The sequence below is a fragment of the Haliotis asinina genome, chromosome 4 (genome assembly GCF_037392515.1).
Source record: "Haliotis asinina isolate JCU_RB_2024 chromosome 4, JCU_Hal_asi_v2, whole genome shotgun sequence".
Lineage (NCBI taxonomy): Eukaryota > Metazoa > Mollusca > Gastropoda > Lepetellida > Haliotidae > Haliotis > Haliotis asinina.
This window is the reverse complement of record NC_090283.1, coordinates 61,043,899-61,068,510: the sequence shown is the minus strand read 5'-3', so window position 1 is coordinate 61,068,510 and position 24,612 is coordinate 61,043,899. Positions and strand designations below refer to the sequence as shown.

The window sequence follows — 24,612 nt, the reverse complement described above, 5'->3', positions numbered from 1 at the left end:
GTACTCGCTGAAACTCTCAGTATTGTAACCTATAGCAATGTATGAAATGAGGCCCGTCCAATCACCCAAGAGAGACTAGATTTCTGATGGACGATCTAGATCTAACTAGCCAGCACGAAGGTCAAGTTAAAATTTTACATGTTCCATACATCTGGGTAAATTTGCCAGATCTGGTGTGGCTAATTCTTCTCACTGTTGTACACATTTTGAAGCTACAGCCCAGATGTCTGGCTGGGTTTTTAGCTTATTTCATACACTGCCTTCTACTTGTACAAACAGTTATTTCTAAGCACCTAATGAGAAATAGTCTGAGGTCTCTAAAAGTGCAGTCCTCAAATCTGCCATCAGAGTTAGAAATAGATATTGAAATTTGAAATCTCTGACTGAGAGAGTGAAGAGAGTGTGTTATACATTTTAAAAATAACTGAGTATTATTAACACTACTTTGTACAGCATCGTTGTTGTAGGGTCAACAGTTAACACATTCTCAATGTGACTATAGCAAGAAACATGTTAAATCTTGGTCAGATCTCCTGGTGAATCCATAGTTGTACACTGTACCTGTTTGGTGAAGCATGATCAGTACCAAGCAGGGATTCAAACTCACAATCTGTTAATCCTTGTAACAAAGGGAAGCAACTCTGTGGAATAATTTTCAGCTTCTTAGCCTACTCGTATTAGCATCATCTACTCATCATCGATCAGGCATCAGGCATATCACTTAATTTCTTTTGACATCCAGTTGTAGACCATTTTAGTCTGGTCAGTATATACAGCCCTACAAACTCTTCAAGCCCATTCTTAACACACTGGCTATGATCAAAGCTAAGAATACTTACGCTATGAATGTTCAAGAATAAGTACCCTGATATGCAAAATTTGAGAGGCATTTTGAAAGAGATCATCTAAACTCTTAAGATTATGGCTGAAAATTCTATTAATTTGTTGTTCTTTGCAGCCAAAAAATCCCCATATATCAAATGTCAGCATTGTACAATTGTCAACCATGTACCAGATAAACATGATGCCATTTGGAATACTGCACTGTGACATCCAAATTATCATTTAACCCGCCCACTCAGTATGGTTCTTAGTAGGATCATTGAGTGCTTGGTATGATACTGTTGGTGAGTGAACTACTAGTGACTAGTGATGGATTGTTGGTTGATTATACTGACACCAGGTGTCTTGTGCATGTTGTTTACCTTACATGTTACCCTGTCCTGTTCAAGCTGAGGCATGTTTGTCATATTTTTTCAATAATTGTTTTTACTTCAGGTATCTCGTGTGTTTGGGCCTACTGGCTCTGATTATCTCTTCTTGACCTTCAATGGTCGTCTGCGGGTCTTGTCCCTCAACACTGGAAAACTGGTCATGAGGGCAGAAAATTTGTCCAGGCCTTCATGTGAGTTTTCTCCCTTTGTTAGTCTTCATGAACCATTTGCGTTAAGTTTTTGTTCAGAATTGGAGGTGAACCCAAAGAAAGAAACATGCATATAGTGGGCCATATTCCATGAATCTGATGCGGTCTGTGCAGCTGTCTTTTCTATGATCTTTGTTCACCAAAGAGTTCTTTTGCAATTTTACCTTTACTGTTAAGTCATTTGGAATGAAATATCAAACTGTCTGCAGTTCACTACATGTATTACCCTATTTTTCAGACTTTGGAGGGAATGCCATTGATGAGAGGCAGCTCCCTCTACAGAGCAATGCTATGGTTACGACAGTGTGCAGTCGTGGCAGGATCTACGCTGTCATGTACAGTACGGTAGGGTAACAGACTTCGATTGCATTTCAGCTGTGAAGACCAGGGTTATAATTCAACATGTCATATCATTTGAACAGGATTGGGTGGCGAAGATCAAACTTCATTATGGGTTTTCTTGGATAGGTTAAAAATTAAGATAAATTGGAACCAGAGAATAATCAGCCTTGATTATCAGGGACAAGAAATTATTTTACGCTTAAAAGGCACAATGTCACTCCACACTTCTCAAAAAGACATAATAATGCATTTCTCTATACTGAGGGACTCTACTTTGTAATTTATTCCAAAATAAATTACGTATTTAGATTACAATACTGAATTAAAAAGTTGAAATTAATCAATGGAGTGTTGCAGTAAATCGACTCTCATGCCCTCTACCAGCTGAACATTATTTCAAGTGAACCACATAGAATTATGTCCCATGGCATGCTCCTTACGAATATCTGACGCATGACATGTGATTGAGACCACCTCGACAAACACTGTCAACACCGCATGTGACAGTTTTCAATGTACTGAGCCACTGGTGTTCTATGTGTGGAAGATGTCCTCCAAATCTCAATTATCGATTTTAGGCAAGATGTAAGAGATAATAAGTCTTTCATTGCATGACGAGGAACGTAATGTGAGTACATATGGCTCAATATGTATAATATGGGTGGAAAAATTGTTGGAAATGTGTGCCATTGTGCCTAAAGACTATGCAGAGGGGATACAAATTGATCACTGTACTCTGAGATGAAACATGTTGAAGATGTCACATAACAAGGGAAAATATGTCCTGTCTCCTGGTTACTATGTTACTGTCACTTGGCGCCACACAATATCAAATACATTGTTGTGTACTGGAACCAGTTTTCAGACATGTTTACAATAGATGTGGAAGTATTGTTTTCTCTGCATCAGACTTCAACTGTTCTTCACATCCTTGAGGTGAGAGACGAGCACAACCATGACACACGCAGGATGATGATCAAGGCCTATCAAACAGGGTAGGTGGTGTACCTGGAGTAAATTGAAGTGTTTCATGTTGTCACTTTAGTACTGTAAATCCTAATTTAATGCAAGCAGTTTATTACCATGAAAAATGTGTCTGTACTCCTCTCACGTAATTATAATAATGCATTTCAGTCTGACCATGTCTACTTTTGACAATTTAAAAAAACATAAATAAAGAATAAAAAATAGAAAGCATAAATCTCTTGTCATTATCAGGTTAGCATTCATCTTAAGAATACAGAATATAGCAACAATTTAGACATCTGTCATAAAATTAGTTGACAAATAAGCACTAATTTCCATGACAGTTGATATCCACTGAACTTATTTATCAGCAAATTATGTAACAATAGCAGAAGTGTTGATTTTACACGTTACACCAATACAGGTCACTTCCTACACTTCCCTCTGAACTATATCAAAAATTCAAGGTGCCATATTTTATCATCAACACAGATTCCTCAGCTGGGGAACAGTTCATTTTGGGCAATGTGTGAATGCATCCATTCTCCGCATTGACTGAAGTTTACCATCCACCGCAATGCTGCTGTTGATTGTATGGAGTGCTGTATCTGGCTGTAAATGACATACAAAGTTAATGTGAAAAAGGCCTTGAAAGGAGAAACAAAACTATTTGTATTTGCCAGTTTAAATAAACACTTTTTTCAGTAAATACTGAACTGATTTCACTGTTGTGATGAGTGTTTAGGATAGTTTCCTGGGAAGGTTAATTTGTGGTTGTGTATTTACATAGATGCTATCTTCCTGTAACATATCATGTGGTCTTTAGGGTGGATGATGTGCTGGAATGGATTGCCAGTTATCAGTGGGGCCTCAATACATTGTGCTGAGTTATGTCCCTTAGCTAGCTCAGCGGTATTGGCTCAGATTCCAGATTTGCTGGAAGGGCTAGAGTCAGTCACACCTGTCATGGTTGGAAAATCAGCTGTAAACATCTAAAATCTGTATCAATATTTGTTTTAGGAATTTTCACAAATTTCAGTTGACATAACTAAGTGACATTTGCTGAAATGCTGATGAAAACTCACTCACTCACTCACTCACTCACTCACTCACTCACTCACTCACTCTTGTAAAATATTTCTTTGATAATGTTCTCAGGTACAGCACTGAAATGATAGACAGTGAAATTCGTCTTGACCCAGTTGCCTGGCAACAGGATGACCTTCAGCACAAGATGGTTGAGATGCGAAAGTTGGTGATGGAGGCGGTGGACAATGCTGTAGGTTACCAGGGACAGGGAAGTGACAGCCAACAGTCTGGCAACGCCGTCAAAGACAAGACCAAGATGTATCTGGCACTGGAAAAGAAGGTAACACTGGTGTCTTGTTTCTTCAACACGTCAACTCGCTGTATTAGGACATCGGGCATATTTTTGTTGTGGGTGCATTGTGCCAGTTGAGTCAAAATGGAAAGATCTTGTGACAGATCTTCATAGTGGTGTCAGTGTAATCTGTATCCTTAGGATGGTGTGATAGTCTTGTGGCTAGTATTTGCTCAATATGCTGAAGACACAGGTTTGATTCCCTTCATGGGTACCATGCATGAAGCCCATTTCTGGTGTCCCCCGCTGTGATATTTCTGGAATATTGCTAAAAATGAGTAAAACCATGCTCACTCACTGTTTCATAAGTCATATAAAATCTATGTCCTTTCAAACCACTACCTTTTCTTTATATATTGTCTAGGGCTGCATTGATTCAGTTCTATTCATCAAAAATCGAATCTGACACTTTAGTTTTCAATAACCATTATCACTGTTTTGATTCAATATTTGAATACCTATTTAAATTATTTCCACAGAGCCAGAATGTAATTTTGACTCTAACTGAGCACTTTCGAGCACTGAAACAAGGCAAAACATGAATGACTGATATTTGGTTAAGTATCTAATTAGAACTGTTGTTAGCAGACATCGCCAAGTTGACAATGCGTTTCATGGTAAAAGCTGTTAATTGTGAGAATTAAATGAAATCTCATGTTTTTACTTGCATGTAGAATCGAATCTACCATAATCAAATCAACTGTCCAGTAGTGGAAATCAAATTAAATTAAGACATGCTTGAATATTGTCCTAATAGTGTCACTGGCATGAATATGTGATGACTGACAACATTATGTCCCATGAAAGTTGGCATATTGTTTCCAGTGACAATATATTAAATAACGCATAAGTTATTGTGCCAGGTGATTCTTTGGCATTTTATTGGCTGATCAAGCCATGTTTGTCCATTCAAGTTTCAATTAACCAAACATACATTTGACCATGCCCCTGAAAAATGATTGTTTTTTAATTAATTGATGAAAGGCTATAAATGGCTTGTGTTGCATTACTGAAGGTCCGGGGTGGAATACGCCTTCAGCAGCCCATGTGTGCCAAAAATGATGACTCAGCTTGTCGTAAGAGGTGACTAACAGGATCAGGTGGTCAGGCTCACTGAATTGGTTGACACATGTCAATGGTTCCCTGTCGCGCAGATCGATGCTCATGCTGTTGATCACTGGATTATCTGGTCTCAGACTCGATTATTTACAGACCGCCGCCATATAGCTGGAATATTGCTGAATGTGGCGTAAAACTAAACTCACTCACTCACTCACTACTGTGTTGAAAGTTGTTTTGCTTTTTCATATTGTTACGAGTTTTCATGTATTAATTATAAGTGGTCTATGAAATTATTATAAGCTTGGACTTAGATGTAGTTTTGCTCGGGTGTAAAAGTGGTGACAAACTAAACATTCTCACTCTGTGGATTTACACACGTTTCGATGGAGTTTTTGTTGTATACAGCTGCATAAACACCAAAATATCCAAACCAGTTCTTCAAAGGAACACCCATATCTGTGATGCCCTAGTATGTTTACTGTCCATCGTGACAGGTTTCATTCTTCAAAATGTTTTTCTCATATGAATTGTTATCGTCGCGATATGGCTGCGATATTGCCGATGTGACGATAAATTTTAACTCATTCATTCACTCTTAGATGAACCTTCTACCAATTTTGAGATGTATGTATTTTAGCCAGTTGAGGCTTCAGTAGAATAACCAGGGTTCATAACTAACTTGTCACCAAAACATCTGCTGACTGCATTTAGACTTGGGAAGTACTGATACAGTGAGACCCTGGGTGCCCGGACCTCGAATATCCGAAAACCTCCCCATCTGGTCATTTCTCATAAAAAACACAATCTCTTATGTTTTACTATTGACAATCTATAATGGATATTCTGTTTCCATTTCCATACTGTAAATTTTACAAACAACCCGACTAACTCAACACAAAATTGACTCACTTATCCGCACAAAGCTTTGATCCTCTGCAGATTTTGTGAAGTGAAGTGCAAGTGTTTGATCACAAAACAAGTTGCTAACCCGGATTACTAATGTAATGACCGATCAGCAGGGTATCGGTGGTGATAAGTAATCTTGTCTGACATTGAGTGAATTGTAATTGGAAAATCAAAATGACCATGCTGTTTTAGAAGTGATTTTAACCCAGAACCCACACTTCTACAACAAAGCCTGGATGACAGAAATCCAAATATCCGAATATTCAGTTATCTGGACAATTTACACTGAAAACAATATGTCCGGATATCCAGGGTTTCACTGTATATACATTTGGAAATATCTCTTCAGTTTTCAAGATTTCAAGATAAATACATATGGAGATATCTCTTCAGTTTTCAAGATTTTCGGTTAGGTGAGCTTCTGTACCTGGACTGTTTTTAACATTGCTAACCTTTTCATCACAGGTCAGGTCTGATGCACTCCTGGATTGAGTATGACCAGATGACAGTCAGTGAGCAGAACGCTGAGGAACCTGAGAACCTCAAGCCTTGACGAATTCCAGATATGGATGGATATACGACTCAAGTTTTGATTGGGATTGTCCATGTGGGGACTGAACTCGTGATTGTGTCAGAGATGTTGTCCTTAGTTTGGAGATGGGATAAAATATGTCAGTATTCTGATCAACAGCTGAATATTATCTGACAGACAGATGAAATAAGGGGAGGGAAAAATGAATGAGGCATTTCTAGTTTTGCCCTCATCAAAGTCTCATGCTATGAGAGCGAGATTTTCATATTTAACAAAATTAGGTTTTATCCCATTCCTGTCTGTAAGAGAGGAGAGGAGAATGGTGGCTTTATCATCTGAAGTAGTTCTCTCCCTTGGGATGCCAATAAGTCATGACCTGATTTGAATCTCTGGGTGATAAGATCATAGTTCTTAGTTTAGATGCACCATACCTGTGCTTGTGAGTGTGTCAGAACTGGTAAGACTTGCATCTCTCCTGGCTTCCACCTGTGAAATCTGTGTTAGAACTGACCTTCAATAGCTAATGCTTGTTGTAGGAGGTAGTTGTGATTGGTTGTTTAAGGCTCGCTGACTTGGTTTTCTAATGGCATCATCTCACAGTTGCGTAGATTGATGCTCATGCTGTTGATCACTGGATTAGTGTGGTGCAGCCTCAGTTATTTACAGGCCGCACCATATAGATGGAATATTGCCAAGTGCAGCATAGAGCTAAACTCACTCACTCACTCTTCTGTCTTCTCTGTTCTAGCTACTTTTCAAAACAGCATTTAAGCCGAACATTCACTCACCCACTAAATCTTAGCATTTTTTAAAAACATTTTTCTCTGTTTTAAGCAGAGTAAATTCATTTTGAAAAATGGCTTCAACTATCTGTGTGGCCTGTTTGAGGTAGCGTTGTGGTGGGAGGGATTGCTTTTCATGCTGTACAAAGGGTTCAAATCCCAACATGGGTACAATGTATGAGGTTTGGTACTGGTAACAATGACAAACAGCTATATTCACATTTCAATCGTTACTTGTGAAATGATAGCCAATCTAACCTTGGACTGTTATATATACCATTAAGAGAAGCAAGCATGCCACTAGCCAATGCCAATTTCTCTTCTTCATCTGCCCTGGCTTCATCATTGCATTTTATCAATGTTATAAATCCAATATCCCCTACTTTTTTTAAACAGTATATCATCATACCAGTAAATGTAATATTTCATCCATTTGTTCATCCATCCTTGCGTCGTTCCATGTGAAAAGAAGTTATTTTGTTTGTAAATATTTGTGAACTGATACGGAAGTTAAAAGCAGATATTTGAAGACATATTTTGTAACAATTATTTTTTCCTAATGCACATACATGCCAATTTTGGGGATTAGATTAATGCCAAAACTGTTCTATATGGATATTTGTAACTTGATGTTTATAGATTCATGCAACAATTTTAGAGCTTCAATTTTAGAGAGTTTCAAGGAAACAACCTTAGCCCAACGGTGCTTATCAATGACGAGTGAATGGTAGGGTATGGCAGTTATGATCACCTTTGCGACTGTAGAACTAAGGTCACTTTGTCCGACAGGCCCTGTGTTCCTGCTGTTTATATTTGTGGTCACTGTTTAGAAACCATGTCTGGACAGGCATGTTCACACTTCACACATGTAGTTACTCAGAAGTCACGAATTTGATAAGCTTGATTTTTTTCCAGTAAAGTCTGAAATCTGGGACATTTTGTCTGTTCACTTGTTGACAAACGACACCTGTTGTATTTCTCTCCTGTTGTATTTCTCTCCTGTTGTATTTCTCTCCTGTCGTATTTCTCTCCTGTTGTATTTCTCTCCTGTTGTATTTCTCTCCTGTTGTATTGTTGTTGTACTAGTTATCGTATCTCTACGTTCTTCACATTCTTCCAGACATCTTGTTATTAGCTTCCATTTTGAAGCAAGTGTTTTGGGTTTATTTTTCATTATGTTTAAATTAACGATGAATAAATATTTATCAAATACCAGTGTTTTTTGTGTCATTTTGTTGCATGAGGGTGACTGTGGAATATGTTCATTTTCACCACAAGACCCTACAGCCAGCGTGGAGGCTGCTGTCCATCAAAGACCCATGGTATTCTGAGTTTGAATTGAACTTCACCAATCCATGCTTGTCTAAGTGGCGGGCAGACGTGATTAACAAAGTCGATGCTCATGATGTCAATCACTGGATTGTCTTTCACTAGATTGGCAAAGCTCGATAATGTACAAACATGTGCTATATAGCTGGAATACTGCAGTGTAGCTTGAACAGTAAACAAAACAATTGCCCCAAAGTATTGAAATGTACCATGTTCTAATACAGAAGGATCTTTAAGGGTATTTCAGTCAGTGAGTGAGTGAGTTGAGTTTTACGCCGGTTGAGGTGACATGACCATGAAGAAAGCAGGTTTATCGACATACCACACTATGGGACACATCAAATGTGTGTTTCGCCATACAGCAGTGAATGATATGTATATGTTCACTATAAATCTTAAGTCCCTTGAAGCATTCAAAAGAAATAGGCACTAAGGTCAGAAAACAATAATGAAATATAAAATTATTTCACAAAATGTCCCTGCTTTGTAATTGTTGATCGGTATTCCAGAAGTTGGTGACTGAAAATTGAAACACGCAACTTTATGGATGACAGCTTCTTGTTTATTTCATAGAACGAGGTTTCCATATAGATTCTTACATTGTTATCAAGCTAAAAGCTTGATAACGGTGTAATTTTCTCTCTCTGCAAAAAGTAAGAAGTTGTCATCCATAAAGTTGCATGTTTCATCTTTTATGTCCCTGCTTTGATAAATTAAAATGGGGTTGTCCTGCGCCCATTAAAATCTCTTAGATAAGCCTCCTTCACGATAGGCATATGTCCCCAATGCAGACGCAAGGCACGTCAAATAACATGGATCAATGGCCACAACAGCCGAAAAAAATACCATTTGCGGCACTAATTTGGAAACTCTCTCTTGTCATTGGTGTGGAAAATCGGAAGTCCTTAACATTTCTTTCAACAGTGTAATATCAACTGCATTCGTAGCTGTAAAGGAAATAATGATATTTCCCTCTCCAATCGACAAATAAACAAAGAATTTTTAAATCATTGCGGAAAACTCATTTGTTCAGCCAAGTCTACAAGGACTAATCAGTTGCTGTGAGCTTTCTTTCTATATAAGTACCATTCATTAATTAATCTAATTTTCGGTCCAACTCAATACAAAGCGTGTCACGTTACAATGTATTTATACTCAATCGTGTGCAATATCAGCTTAGTTGATTTATAGTGTGTACACGTTATTTGTTTTACATTAAAATCGCAATAAACATGAAACACTTTGACGCCGGATGCAAACGTGTCCGCGTCTTTTTTTCTTAGGAGTTTGAATTGTTTAGATTAATGTGACATAAGCTTTTCAGTTTTTGTCCATTTTCCATTCATCTAATCAGGGCGATGCACTGAATGACTCTGTCAACTGACTGGTCAGTTGTAGGCTGGTCATCCGATGCCAGGAATTGGTGCCAAATACATTTGTGAGGTTCATATGTTTACATTGCCATATATTTTGTTATTTGACAAGAAACTAAAAACCTAGCTGGGGCATTTCTGTCACGGCTGTGAAAACATCCCCTTTCTCAAATCTGAGTCTTTCACGCCAAGGATACATAATAAAAGTATTATCTGGCGATGCCCCAACGGAGAGACATTTGCGTCACAACGCTTTGCAAAATATTGTGACGTCATCGGGTAACATGACGTCATTTTTCCCTCAAGACACGTCAACTTCTACAAAAAGAGAAGTTTATGTCTTCTCATAGCAAATATATCAACACTCGCCATTAAGCGCTCACGCCAAAGTGTTTTGTTTGGGTTTTTTTACCTCTGTGTCACCTCGAATTTATACTTCTCTTGATAACAAAAAGACACTTGAGTTAGATTCTATAGACCTGGGTAGCGAAAACATTTTTTGTCTTCCATTTTTCTGTAATGCGAAAATGATCACGTTCTTGGAGGTATACACTTCGTAAGTGGGCAGTAAATCATTTGCGACTAAAGCAAACACTACTGGCATTTATCCAAGACTGAACACGGCCACGCAAGTATTATAACACCCATTGAATACAACTTGCTTTCAAAAGTTTGGTTTTGTTACCACTTATCGCACACCGTCAAACGCTATTTTGTAAAGCATAATCGTAGCCTAGTGCTGTAGATGGACCGATTGCCCTCGTGTGTGTTTACAACGGAGGATTGTGTGTTTAACGTTGAAGTGTGCACGAATAAACAGAATTATAACAAGAGTTTCTTATCAGCGGTTGCTAAGACGGTCCAGTCAAATATCAGTCCGTGTTATCAGCTAACTTGAGAGTCAAGAGGAGACTTAACCGGTTTTACATGTGTTGCTACTGTTCCGTCTTTGTCCGTCTACGGTTCAAACGCCAACTGCGGGGATAGATAAACGACACTGACATGGCGTCGCAGGACACGAAGTGATCGAAGGGAACATACGACAGTATGAGTGCTCATGTTTTGTACTTTTCTGAGGTGATTTTTTCCAAGTTGTACTGACCACAAATTCTAAGTTTTTGTGAGGATATCTGTTGAGACCATGCTGTCTGAGAGTGTTCGAGATGGGGAGTCCTTCGCTGAACAGGTGTCTCGACACAGGCGACTAGCTGACGTCCGCCGTGGGGCTGGCTACACGCGGACTGTGGACAATCTGGCGGACAGACAATGGAACGCTCATGCAGGCCGTCCAATGGCTGAGAACCCCAAAGTTAGAAATGTTTTACAACTTCATAATCGAACTTTACATAACGACTCCCCAAATGTTGCTTTGTCGCAGGCAAGGTTCCAAGAATCTCCAGAGAGATGTTCACAGCCTTTCAACACTTGGGGCGCAGGCAGCTATGAATTTGACAAAACGTTGGCGCCAGACACCAAGGTGAACGTGGGCGTTCCTAAACGTGGTGTCATGATGAGTAGGGTTGCCGGAGGTCATCGAGATAGACCATTCCGGACAAATACGAACTTCAGATCTCGCAACGGAACGATTAGAATAATCGAACCTTTACACCCACTACCATCGAGGGACCAACGGCTAATGCAGCTTTCCGAGTTCGATCCTGAAACAATAGAACGCGAGAAGACGTATCTGATGTTGAGGCGGATAGACCAACTTTTGCATCCTGCTAAGATGTTTTTTAGAAGTGAGGCCAGCACGTCGGAAATTGAGATCGTGTCTCAGGACGGCGATAGTGTGACGGGCAGGGTGAGTAGAACCGACCGGGTTTCTTTCCCTAAACCGAAACGTGGACAGCTTGATCAGAGACAAGTCGATAGGAGGTCAGGACCGAGGACACAGAAGGAGAGTGACAAGCGGTACAGCTTCTCGCTGACCCCTGTCATTGATCAGTTGGAAAAGAGTGAGTTGGATGCCTATAGGAAGTGCCAGATATGGGTTGACAGGTGCTCGACATACCATCGTTGAACTGGATGTTTGTGACGTTTTTATGGAAGTGTAAAATGCACATGTGCTGGAGTCCCGTGTGTTGTAAAACTGATGACGTTGATAATGAAGATGGAGATTATGACGACGACGCAGCAGCCGACGACGAAAATAATGATGACGATGACGACGAAGATAATGGCGATGATTCACTAGATTCAATCAACCAATTGAAAGCATTATGATCCTAGTCAATGGAACACTGTGCATTGATTTTCATTCTCAGCTACTGAAGGAGAATGCAACCCAAACTGCCTGTCAGGTGCTACAAGATTAAAGGTCACATTACCATGTCATTCTATCGGGTACCCATTTACTGCGAGGTGAATTGAGGTTAATTCTAATTGGTCACTTGTGTCCCATGTGTTTGTTAACAGTATGCAGAATACAAAAATATACCAAGTGCCATGATTGCAGTGTATACCACACGTGATACTTGAAGTAAAAAGTGACAGATCATGTAGCATATGGGACATTAAACCTGCAACGCAGCCTTTAACGAGTACTGAAGAATATGTTGTGTTTATTAAACATAAACACTGAACAAGATAACAGGAGTGTTACGTGTTGTTTTCACCCTTGTACAAACATGCATGACCAAAACATTGTCTGGTGTTTCTGCTGATATCGGGTCACATCAACGACACGGGCTCGAACCCCGCGGGTTAATATGCGTTCCCAGTTATGTCACGGAATTATATATCGTTAGTTATTTCCTTGCTAACAGTCAGTGGGAATTGCAATTTCACATACCCGTGAAAAGCCGGGTAAGAATTGGTCTCCAGTAACCCATGCTTGTCGTAAGAGGCAACTAAGGGGATCGGGTGGTCAGACTCGCTGACTTGGTTGACGTATGTCACTCTGTTTCATTTGCGTAGGTCGATCCTCATGCTGTTGATCACTGGATTGTCTCGTCTTGACTATTCACAGACCGCTGGGTATTGCTGAGTGCTACGTTAAGAAAACAAACAAACAGCAAGACAATTTTACAGTTTAGGTGTCAGTGTGGATAACATAAATTTCTTATCAAACCAAATACCTTAGCCCCACCTATCGTTATCGTTTCTGGCGCTGGTTTGTTAGTTCCAAACACTGTGCCATGTACAAGAATAGCATGCAGTCCGCGGACATCAGGTCAGGTCTCGTAGATAAGTTTGATATTTCTAGAAAGATAATAAGTGAACACATATAACAGGTTTCTAAAACAGTGCTGCCGACCTTTTTGCTTAGGGAAAAACACACAGCAAATGTCACTACAGTTTGTCTTACTCCGAAACAATGTCCTCTACTTTGTTATATTTGAACGACATAATGATGTATAATCTTATGCTTGTGTATTACGCTCTATTCTCGATACGAAAATTTGTTGCAAACAAACATCGAAAACTGGGTGCCTCCATGAGAGAGACAGAAAAAGGGACATAACTCCGTTGACTTTAGTACCGGACACCCGAGTATCTGGGCGAAAATGAATTCGCTAGAGCGAGTTAACCTCACCCACTGAAGTAAGGAGAAATAGTCATCAATATTTTTTTCACATATTCCTAATAATAAATGATAAATCTTCCGAAATATGTTCATATGTCGTATATAAGTTAAAACATCTATTACTCAAATCAAAGTATGACAGATTTAACGGACGAAATAGTGGATTCTGAAGCTCTTCGGGGCACTTACCGATAAGATATTAATGTTAATGTATTGCACTTACGACTCTCTTAGCGCTAAGCGAACTTTGAAAATCTAAGCCATGATGTGTCCACGATAATACATTTTCAGGTTCACCATTCTCGAGTTATCCATGCAGATCTTTCCAAATCGAGTTTGGTGTTTAAAAACCACATACATGCCTCTTGCCATGAAAACGGTGTCATTTCGGTACATAAACACCGGCAAATCACCGATACCACCAGTTCTTGGGATTGCCACTTTAATAACTGCAGGCTTTGTCTTGTTCGGCTATTATTAAAGGCATTTTAGCTGTATGATTGAATTTGTAGAGAATCTCACCCAAGTGTCTCCTCTTATCAACCATGTCAACACAAGTTGACATATTTACGAGTTCATATTTTTACTTTTATCATCAAGTAGTTATATGTTTGATATCCGGATACACGAGGTGGAGAATGTATTTATCACAAAAAGTCCTTCTTCATTAGTTTTCACTGAAAAATGTTAACCAAACGCTACTGTTTTCTTTAATCTGTGATTACACAATGCCATTTAGAAAGTGGTCAAATGTAACATTTATCATATGTGGGATTACACTTTCTTAGTAAGGTACAAATTCTGGTATTTTCTTGGGTTTGAGTCCGATCCGGGATTCGAACCCGCACCCTGAGAGTCAGGCACCTAATCGCTAGCACATAAAGTCAGCCGTCTGACCCATTCAGCCACTGTCAGCTACGGTCGTGTAACTTCGAGGTAGGTGAGCGGGTTAGGAGGCTGATTTTGTGTTCTGGTGATTAGGGGCCTGATTCTAAGGGTGCGGGTTCGAATCCCGAATGGGACTCAACCAAAAAAAGTACTAAAATTTGTATTTTACTAAGAAAGTGTAATTCCAAATATGACATATATGTTTCTTTAATCTGATTGGTTGAAAACACAATGGAATGTTCTTGCACACCCTTGGGTGAGAAATCCATGTGAGGAAACTGGTATCGAGCATATTTGTTAGATCGATTTCTAATCCCGTGGTTGGCTACTCCATGGTGATGACCTAAGGTCAGATTATGACAGACTACATTCCTGATTAATTCACTAATGAGTTACTCGTGCTTCAATCGAACACGAACCTGTTACTCGTGCCAAACACCTTAATACCTCCTTGTTATTTTCCCGAATGCAACATAAACAGGTATGTATACAATAAAAGACAAATAGAATAAATATAACACGAATCTAGTTATTTTCAAATTCCTTTGTTTGAACTTTTGACTCTAGTCATGAATTCAAATGGCTCGAACAATCAGTGATACCTGTGTGAACAATTACAGTGGAATCTGTCAAATTCAGACCTTGGGTAAATCGGTTTTCTTTACAATTCGGACCTTAGTGGTGGTCCCGGCAGACTTTAAGTTATCATTACACAAACGCTGAATAACGCTGAACGCTGTATGTGAATATCACTGTTACAGATAGCGGCCGAGGTTCAAAATGTATAAAAATGGTACTGTCACTGAGAGATGCAACAAGTGTCATGCATTGTCTTACAAATATATCTGACACGATAACGTCAGTGCCTGTCCGTTGGGTGATCGATTTGCCTAGTGTTGTCTTTGACGACTTGACCGATTGACATGACAGATATGATGCTGTTTTCGATAAAGATCCACTTCCGGCCCCGAGCTACTGTGTCATTCCAGTGCTATCTAATTTACTCATGACAATCCGAACCAAATCACACTCACTGAAACAATGTACAACATGGAGCGCTGGCAAGGGTTCATGAGTGCAAATGGCGACACATGTCTTTTCGATGCAGTCCAACATGTACAGGAACAGTTAATGTACACATAAGTCTTAAGGTATTCCTCCGACACATGATAACGCAAAGTTCATGTAATAACGTACATAGTAATGTGGATATCTATATAGGGAAACATACAGATACTAATACGATTATCTGTCAACCCCATTTTTAGCGGCGCAGTAGAATCTGTCGAAACCGGCACTCATTGGGGTTGAAGAAATTAATCCGGTTTAGACAATGTGCTGATTGTAGAGCTGATGTTAACTGTACGAGCCACGGATGGGAGATTTTATGCCAATGTTGACAACTTGACGGATTAGACAGATGCCGGTTAGGACAGCTTCCATTGTATTTACAAAATTACTCCTCCTTTCTTTACATTAATGAAACAGAATTAATCAGGATACTTAATTAGATATTCACCGATGTATCCAGCCTGTTCACTGCCGCTGATCATGTTTTATATGGAGGGAATCATGGCAGTATAAACAGACGTTTTCTGACAAGAATCTGCAACAGTTATCGCTATTCGGAAATTTTCATAACATGCGTGGTTGTCGCGAGTATTTGCTGTAATTGTAATCGACCGTAACTGCGCATGTGTGATATTTATGTATTGGCGAAAACTGGTAGGCGGCGATAACTTTCGCTGACCAGTATGTATTCGAAATTGCAAGGCTGTTCGCTGCGTACAAAAATCGCACATAGTAAGAACGTCGTCAGCAGTCGTGACGTCATTGAAATCATATTAGCCACGTAAAGTAGGAATGACGTCACAAATGAGCAGCTCCAGATGCTACCATGGGAACCAGCTGAAACGGCCAGCCGGTGACACTTCAGTGCTGTTCCCGTGCTCGGTGTCACCCAATAAAACCCAAGCGGGCCTTTTGGTTTACTTTCGTAATTAGGCGATTAGGTGCCTGACTCTGAGGGTATGGGCTCGATCACGGATGGACTCAACATATCAAAAGTGCTAATCACCGACGAGATGTGAGTGATTACGGGAAATATGCCCCTAGCGAAATTAATTCATGTTCACGTCCCCGAGCTTAAGATTATTCTATTTATCACCCATTCTGTAATAAAACGGAGAAACCAGTATTTGCTAACTCACAGTCACATCGTGTGTGAGTATCTACAACTAAATTAACTGATCTGTATCCATACGCGGACGAAACCACACTGCTCAAGCTTAATGAACTCTCATTCGAACCACAATATAGTACCGTAGAAATTGGAACAACACAATTCAGCAGTTACCAAATTCATTTGATGGTGATGTTATTAACCTCACGCCCTTGTAAAGTTTAGTTTTATTTTCGAGTACAATCACATATCGCAAATGTGTCGATCTAGTCTACTCGTGTCAGAACGTGGGTAATTGTTGGATACAAGACACAAAAAATCTGTCAGTCTTTTCTAACGGTAACTTATAAAACTGTCGAAATCTGGAAGGGAACAATAAAATGCAGGAAATGGTGAACCATTCTATATAAGAAGACGATACACAGTTATGAACATTTTGTCAACATTTTCCTGAAACAAGTTGTGACCTAGTTTTGGCTCGCGTCAGTGTCCTTGTTAGGAAAGATAACTCTAATTTAGTCCGAGTCCAAGTCGACAACAGTTTTCGTTCGCAGCCAAAACTTTTTCATGTCATGGTCAAGACAGGAACAAACCTGTCAAAAAGTTGTTTTTTCACACTGGGGTCACGAAATCGTCTTAAAATATGTTATTTTGTTAGTTTTGACACTCTTCGGCATGTGGAGACTTTGGCGAGATGTCGACTCGCTCGATATCGACTGGCTTCCAGTCTATACCTTGCGACTTCCATCAACATATTCCGTGTTTTTCACATGCACGCGAAAAACAAGAGGAGTTGTATTATCCTCGTTACGCGACCAGTAATGTCTCCGACCAAAGTATCCATGGCCCGGTTAATTGTTCAAAGCCTGTTAAATATTTAAGTACCATTAACTTGTCCTAAATTAAAGGGCAGGATTTGACGAAAATGAACCTCATTGCCTTCTACTTTTTCATTATGTTCAAATGTTCATTAAGGTGATTTTATAGTCACGACAAAACAGATATCACTCATATCTGTTTGGCGTTATATCGATTCAAAGTTTCTACATTAACCAAGAGTTCTGTGTCCATATTAGACACAGCCTTGAAAATGACGTCGTTGGGGCCCACATGATGAACGAATTACGTCGTTACACTTTATTAGACCCATTTCGCGCGAGTAGGTATAGGCGTGGTTCTTGCTTCTCTTGTATCAGCTGGCATGTGGTCGGTTCTACACTGTTACGTTGTACAAAAAGTGTTACCGGGTGTTCCGAAAGCAAGCCCAGGGCTTCTATACGGAAAATAGGGTTTTTGACAAGAGACCTTTCACACCAGATAGGAGCCCTTATATTCGGAAACATGGGCTTATATTTCGAAATGTTTATGTAAGTGACAATTAATCATATGGAATAAAAAAAGTCATAAGGCAGTAAGTGAAGGCAGTCATTTTAATATTACTTTCACGCATATTGAAAAGACTATGGAATGCATACATACTCTCATATAACTCTGAAATGTTAAATATTCGTCATGATAACTATGGGGTTCAAACGAATCAATCCATCGCACAAATGTTCGTCGCACTCAATACCTCTTGTGCCATCACCTCTCTGGTTTCTAACAAGTCAATCGAATAACTCAGTTTCACCGAAAAGATCGTCATCAACGTCGCTCGCTGCATGATCGTCTACATCCATGTCACCCTCCTCCAGAGTCCAAACCTACACTATACCCGAGACTTCCTAGCAGTCGACTGTTCAGATCTGTTATAGCCACCTTTTCTCCATTAGGAGCAATACCAGAATGTTGGACACATTTACACACTTGAAATTAAATAGAAGCCCATGGAAATAAGTCCGAATATTAGCCCCTAGGCTGCTAAACGAGATGGCTTGTTTTCAGAAACCCCGGTAAGACGTACGTAACCAAATTGTATAATATTCAACCTGAGTCGGTCGTCCTGCCAACAAACAGTGTCCTCTTTCACCCAAACTCAAACATATATTTGCACTACGTCTAGTTTGCCATCGGTGAATGTGAAGGCATTCTAAGTTTGTTACATTGCTACATAAATCATGCAGTATATTGAAATCATGTCCAAATACAACTCGAAGATACAATTCGCAGTTTTGAATTCTGCCTGAAATTCGTTTTTAATGCGTGCGATCATCCGCTCATCGCAGGGAAAATCTGGTGTAAATTACATGGGTAAGAAAACACCCCAAAACAAACAAGGAGAAAAACAGAACAAAAACAAACCCCCAAAACAAGAAAAAAAAGAAAGGATAAGAAAAATCCATTTCAGATTTTACACTGTGTGTCGCTTTCTCATACTGTAAGTAATCTGTTCGCCTGCTCGTTACATACGCTTGCTCATACGTTTTAGAACATGCACCTGGAGAACATCGCAGCAACAGATAGTTAAATAGATACAGCTGTATATCAATTATTTCCCTTATTCAACAAAACATATAATTGTTTTAGTGAGCGTGAAGCCATTGCTGACGCATTCTCACACAAAACGATGACGCCACTTCTCCTCTTTTCTGATTATTGAAAACTGAAAACAAACCGAAAGTAACAACCAGCAGATTTTCAGAACATGCCGGACTTCATACATGCCATATTTATGCATAGACGTTGCTTGAAACATTGAAAGTTTCCTTCAAAACATCCTGCGTACCCGTGTCGATGAACACGCCATATGGAGACAGTCGCTTGCCGATAGTGATGTCATACCAACGTCAACATTGTCATACATATTGGACATTTTCATTGAGGTGAGGGTTTACTTCAAATTTCAGCATTTTCTTGATGCATTGACTGAATTGCATTTTCTTCTTCCATTCTGTTTTCTTCTTTTTCTTTTCTCACTGTCAGATCGTGCTGAGGTGATTATTTCAGACAACGATGTCATTCTGACAGGGCATCATGTCACAGTGTGCAAGGAACTGTGGGTAATGGTTAGGTTCTTAACAGGCTGCTAACCTCTAATCACACCATGAGCTAACGGCCTGTTTAAAAAAAACTTCCAGAAACCATACCATACTGTTAACTAACTTTTCGTTAGCTGTTTCACAGGTCGTTAGTGTCGGTAAGTTAAAACAACGGTGTTTTGAACAACCGGACCCTGGAAGTCCGCAAAAAAACAAAAAAATAATATTTTCCGAATAAAGTATATTTTTCCTCAAAACATCAAACCAAATCATTGATGTTGACTGCCGTTAACTGTGTAGCCATGTTTGTTTACAAAATACGATTAGACCTTTTTTTTAAAAAATACAAAAAACACGCTTTCATGCTTCATATTTTTATTGAAGCAGGGCATGGAGCATCACGATCGAAATCCTGTTTTTTAGGTTCTGTTTCAAAATTCCGAATCGGCGCGATTACAGCACGATCAGTTCATCAGTGTAGTTGATGAAACATTATGAATGCACTAAATGGTGCGAAAGTAGTTCCGATGTCCAATGAAAATGTACAAATATACGATCGACCAATCTACGTTGAGAATCACTAAACTAGGCATTATGCAGATATCAAAAAGACTTTCCACGGGATCTCCACACTCGTATGGGTAATAAGTTACATTTACCGTTAGAGAAAGATCACAAAACAGCCAATAATAATGACAAACAGTATTAATAAAGTGCTGAATCCATCCATGTTGATGGACACGAAGTCGACCTTTTGAAATTTTGATATTGACACGAAGTCGACCTTCGACTAACTTTGATGTCAAAGGTGTTGTTAGAGTCACGCTAGCCCGGTGTTGTTTTAAGATCGTCGGTAACTTGGGCCAGGGAGACTGTATATACGTACATATGTATATATACAGATTTTGACAGATTTTGATTCGAGAAAGGGATGCAACTCTGCAAACCCTCAAACTGACGAGTCACCTCTGGACTTCAGGCCCCAATTTCTCGAAACAAACTTAAGTCTGAGTTTTGACTTAAGTTCGAGTTTTTACTCAAATTTGAGAAAATACATTTCCCAGAATGTACTGAAATTGATATTAAACTCAAAAACAGTAGACAATTTGAGTTTTGTGAATATATTGCTTAAGGTGTTTAAGCATTTTCTATTTTAAAAAATGCATTTGAGTTAAAAATTAAGCAGTTTCAAATTGTCAAACTCAGTTTGAAATTTGAATAAAAACTTCGGGGCAAGATTCTGCTAACTGAAGAAATATCCTCAGGTCTATGAATCTACCATTTTGGAGTAACACTCTTAATTCATAACACCGTGGTAAGACAAAGTTGACCTATCTCTCATGGCGTCTGAATCACTCGTTGTTAGAAAAGATAAGGCGGAAACGGAATGTTTGGAATAACTCTTGCTTGATAAACTAAAGTACACACACACATTATAAAGAGAAATAAAAATAAAATAAAGCAAAATTTAAAACGTATGGGCTTCGGTCACAGGCTCTCGATCAGGCTGAAGCAGGTACTCGCCAGCACACTAATCCACTTACCTAATCTACTCAACCGCCGGGACTTATTAAAGATATAACATGTTACATTCAACCGGTTTCTAAATTTTCAACGTGTGCTCACAGTTTTCGTCGAACACAAGTCGACGATTTCATGTCCTTAAATCTGATCAGTTTACATTTTCAAACATGTTTGGCTCTATTCCAAACAAAGTACTAGGCCTCCTTTTACGAAGTATCTATTACCAAGGTTAACGTTAACTCCCATTCTTTAACATTGCACTAAGGTTACCTTAGTGACTTACGATCACCTTAGTGCTTTGGGAAAGGAGACCCAGGTCTAGAAAGAAAATTATATTACCAAAATTCCAAAATATTTGATTAAGTTGTATTTTGATTCAGCTCTGAGTGAGTGAGTAAGTTTTTTAAACCGCTTTTAGCAATATTCCGGCAATATCACAACAATATCACAACCGGGAAATTTATTTTACACAATGTACCTATGTGGCGAGTCGAACCCGGATCTTCGAACGAACGCTTTAACCACAAGGCTATCCCACCGCCTGTAACTGAGCTGATAAAAACCAGGAATGAATCTATGCGTCCTAGATTTCAGGTGAATAAATTGCGGTGAATGAAACACTAAGGACCTCACGGCCGGTTCCCTCGGGGCCATGCCGCGGGAAGGAGTGCTGGCGTTATCTCTGAGACAGACTCACGACACGACAATACTCTCATGGAGACACACCTGACTTACCCACTTACACTAGTGAACCCGATAACACATACAACACGGCCATTCAGTAACTTCTTTAATGTCCATGAGGTATTCGGATAAACAGAGTGCTTACACCGTACTTTTGATTTGGCCAAAATAGTTATCGAGGCCAAAAAACCCGTAACTGCACTACACTACTCCATTCAGGAAATGTCGTTTATCTTTCCTTATACAAAATCAGATTCTCACATTAGTAAATATTGAAAGGCATGGTTCATTTTGTCATTATCCATATAGTAAAAGGCATTGATTATTTTTAATTATACGTATAATAAGAAATATATTATATTTATTTTCTACTGATACATATAACAAAAGATATGCTATATTTTCTCATGATTCATACTATTAAAAAGTATATATTTTGTCATATACGTAAATAGAAAATTTTTCTCTTAATACGTTCAATAAACAGATATGATATATTTTTGTCATAAAACGAAGAAAACCCATATGATTTGCTTTTTCATAGTATGTATAATACAAGATACGTTGTATTTTCTCGAAATACTCATGTATAAAAATGACCCAGTAAAATTGATTAGTATTATGGGCAATTGCAAAAGGTCGCTTTCTTGTCAAGCAAATGAATAATATACTAAAACGCCAAAGAAACGCCACATCCATTTCAGGTTTCTTAAAGTACACACTTTAATTGGCTCTAAATAGCAATCAAAACGGAGGACTGAGTTCAAAAAGTGGCAGTTATGATTAACAGATTTTCGAGAATCACATTTAGAGTTCACAGAAAGACAATCGCCCGAAATGGTACCGCAAAGATATCTCAAAGACAGTATCGTGTGTGGCCTCCATTAAGATCAGTAACGACGTCGTATTGTCTGTACATGGAGTGTATTAGCCTGGGCTTCGTTCCTCAAGCCGATCGTAGCTCTACGACAGTCGTAAGTCTATGTTAAAGCATGGGAGTTATGACAGTCGTAAGTCTATGTTAAAGTATGGGAGTTACGACAGTCGTAAGTCTATGTTAAAGTATGGGAGGTACGACAGTCGTAAGTCTATGTTGAAGCATGGGAGTTACGACAGTCGTAAGTCTATGTTAAAGCATGGGAGTTACGACAGTCGTAAGTCTATGTTAAAGCATGTCTATGTTAAAGCATGGGAGGTACGACAGTCGTAAGTCTGTGTTAAAGCATGGGAGTTACGACAGTCGTAAGTCTATGTTAAAGCATGGGAGTTACGACAGTCGTAAGTCTATGTTAAAGCATGGGAGGTACGACAGTCGTAAGTCTATGTTAAAGTATGGGAGTTACGACAGTCGTAAGTCTATGTTAAAGTATGGGAGTTACAACAGTCGTAAGTCTATGTTAAAGTATGGGAGTTACAACTGTCGTGTAGCGTTACGATCGCTTTTAGGAACGGGCATCTGTTGATGAAGGCCACAGGTTCATACTCTGCAAAATGTCTGATCGAGTCCAGACGCAGTTGTCAACCTTAGTTGCTGGTCTTAGTTGAATCTGTTCCCAAAGGTGTTCTACTGGACGTAAACCCGGACTGAGTGCTGGCTATTGTAGAGTCTGGATGCTACAATGTAGTACAGCGTAGGGTTTTATGAACTGGTCAATATAACGAGCTGTTCTGACGTCATTTCGAAATCCTGGACCACGATTCTGGAACACCACGTTTCCAACCCTCTGGTTCAGACTGACTGCACCCAAAACCATGATCCTTGGACCACTTCACAAGTCTCTTCCAACAGCACACTCACTGGTAAACACGCGATCACCATACTTTCACTCTGCCATCGGCTGTGGAAACACAAGATCGGTTTTGATCACCAAAAAAAAAAACACACACACACACTTCTCCACTGTCGATAACGCCAAGTCCGATGCTGAGATGTCCATTCCATTTGGTTTTGTGGGGTGACGAGCGGTGAGGACAGGACCACCATATAGCCTGTGACAGCAGAAGTTTCTTCCACGCAAACGTCGAGTCTCTGTATCAGCACTAATGGGTCTGTTGTGAGTCCCAGTGGTCTGGTGTGTTGTTTCCATGGCTCTGGTGAAGCGATACTGCAGATGGTTGCGCACATTTTGCCGGTCTTAATGTTGTGAGGGTTGACTACGTGGATGGTCTTGGATGCTGTTAGTGACCTGATACCGTTCCTGCAGTTGGTAGATTGTCCTAACACGATCATTATAATGGCTACCCTCCGTGCAGTCTGTCCAACTTGCAATCATTCCAAGACTTGGTTCCTCTGATCTCTCGTCCGTCGTGGCATGGCGATTGTGTCAAAACCGGAATGATTTCAGAGCGAATTTGGGACTCGTTTTCATAGGTAAAGTTGTCACGATGTCTGCGTTTTTTGGTCGATATGTTTTATATCATTAGAAAACACACTGAAACTGGTATTAAAATGGATACAGCCGTAAAAAAACACCATCTTGTAAAAAAAGGTGACGTTTCTTTTGCGGTTCTGTATATGGTACTTATGACCCGTCAAGATAGAGTAGGTCTTCAGCAACTCATGCTTGCCATAAAATGCAGCTATGCTTGTCGTAAGAGGCGACCAGCGGGTGGTCAGGTTAGCTGACTTGGTTGCATCGGTTCCCAGTTGCGCAAATCGATGCTCATGTTGTTGATCACTGGTTCCTCTGGCCCAGACTCGATTATTTACAGACCGCCGTCACATAGCCGGAATATTGCCGAGTGTGGCGTAAAACTAAACTCACTCACTCACTCACTTTACAATTGGGAT

General features: G+C 39.5%; 1 protein-coding gene and 1 pseudogene across 1 annotated transcript; both read left to right on the top strand.

Annotated features, from left to right (window-relative positions):
- The window catches only part of LOC137281066 (uncharacterized), a 51,671-nt pseudogene extending 43,553 nt beyond the window's left edge, over nucleotides 1–8,118 (top strand).
- Nucleotides 8,119–11,237: 3,119 nt separating this feature from the next.
- Nucleotides 11,238–12,119, top strand: LOC137282706 (uncharacterized). The gene has a single exon (XM_067814493.1). The coding sequence runs from the start codon at nucleotides 11,238–11,240 to the stop codon at nucleotides 12,117–12,119; it is 882 nt and encodes a 293-aa protein (XP_067670594.1).
- Nucleotides 12,120–24,612: the final 12,493 nt, after the last annotated feature.

Excerpts from the sequence above, each read along its gene's own strand:
- LOC137282706 (XM_067814493.1), top strand. The coding sequence starts at position 11,238 with ATGCTGTCTGAGAGTGTTCGAGATGGGGAGTCCTTCGCTGAACAGGTG.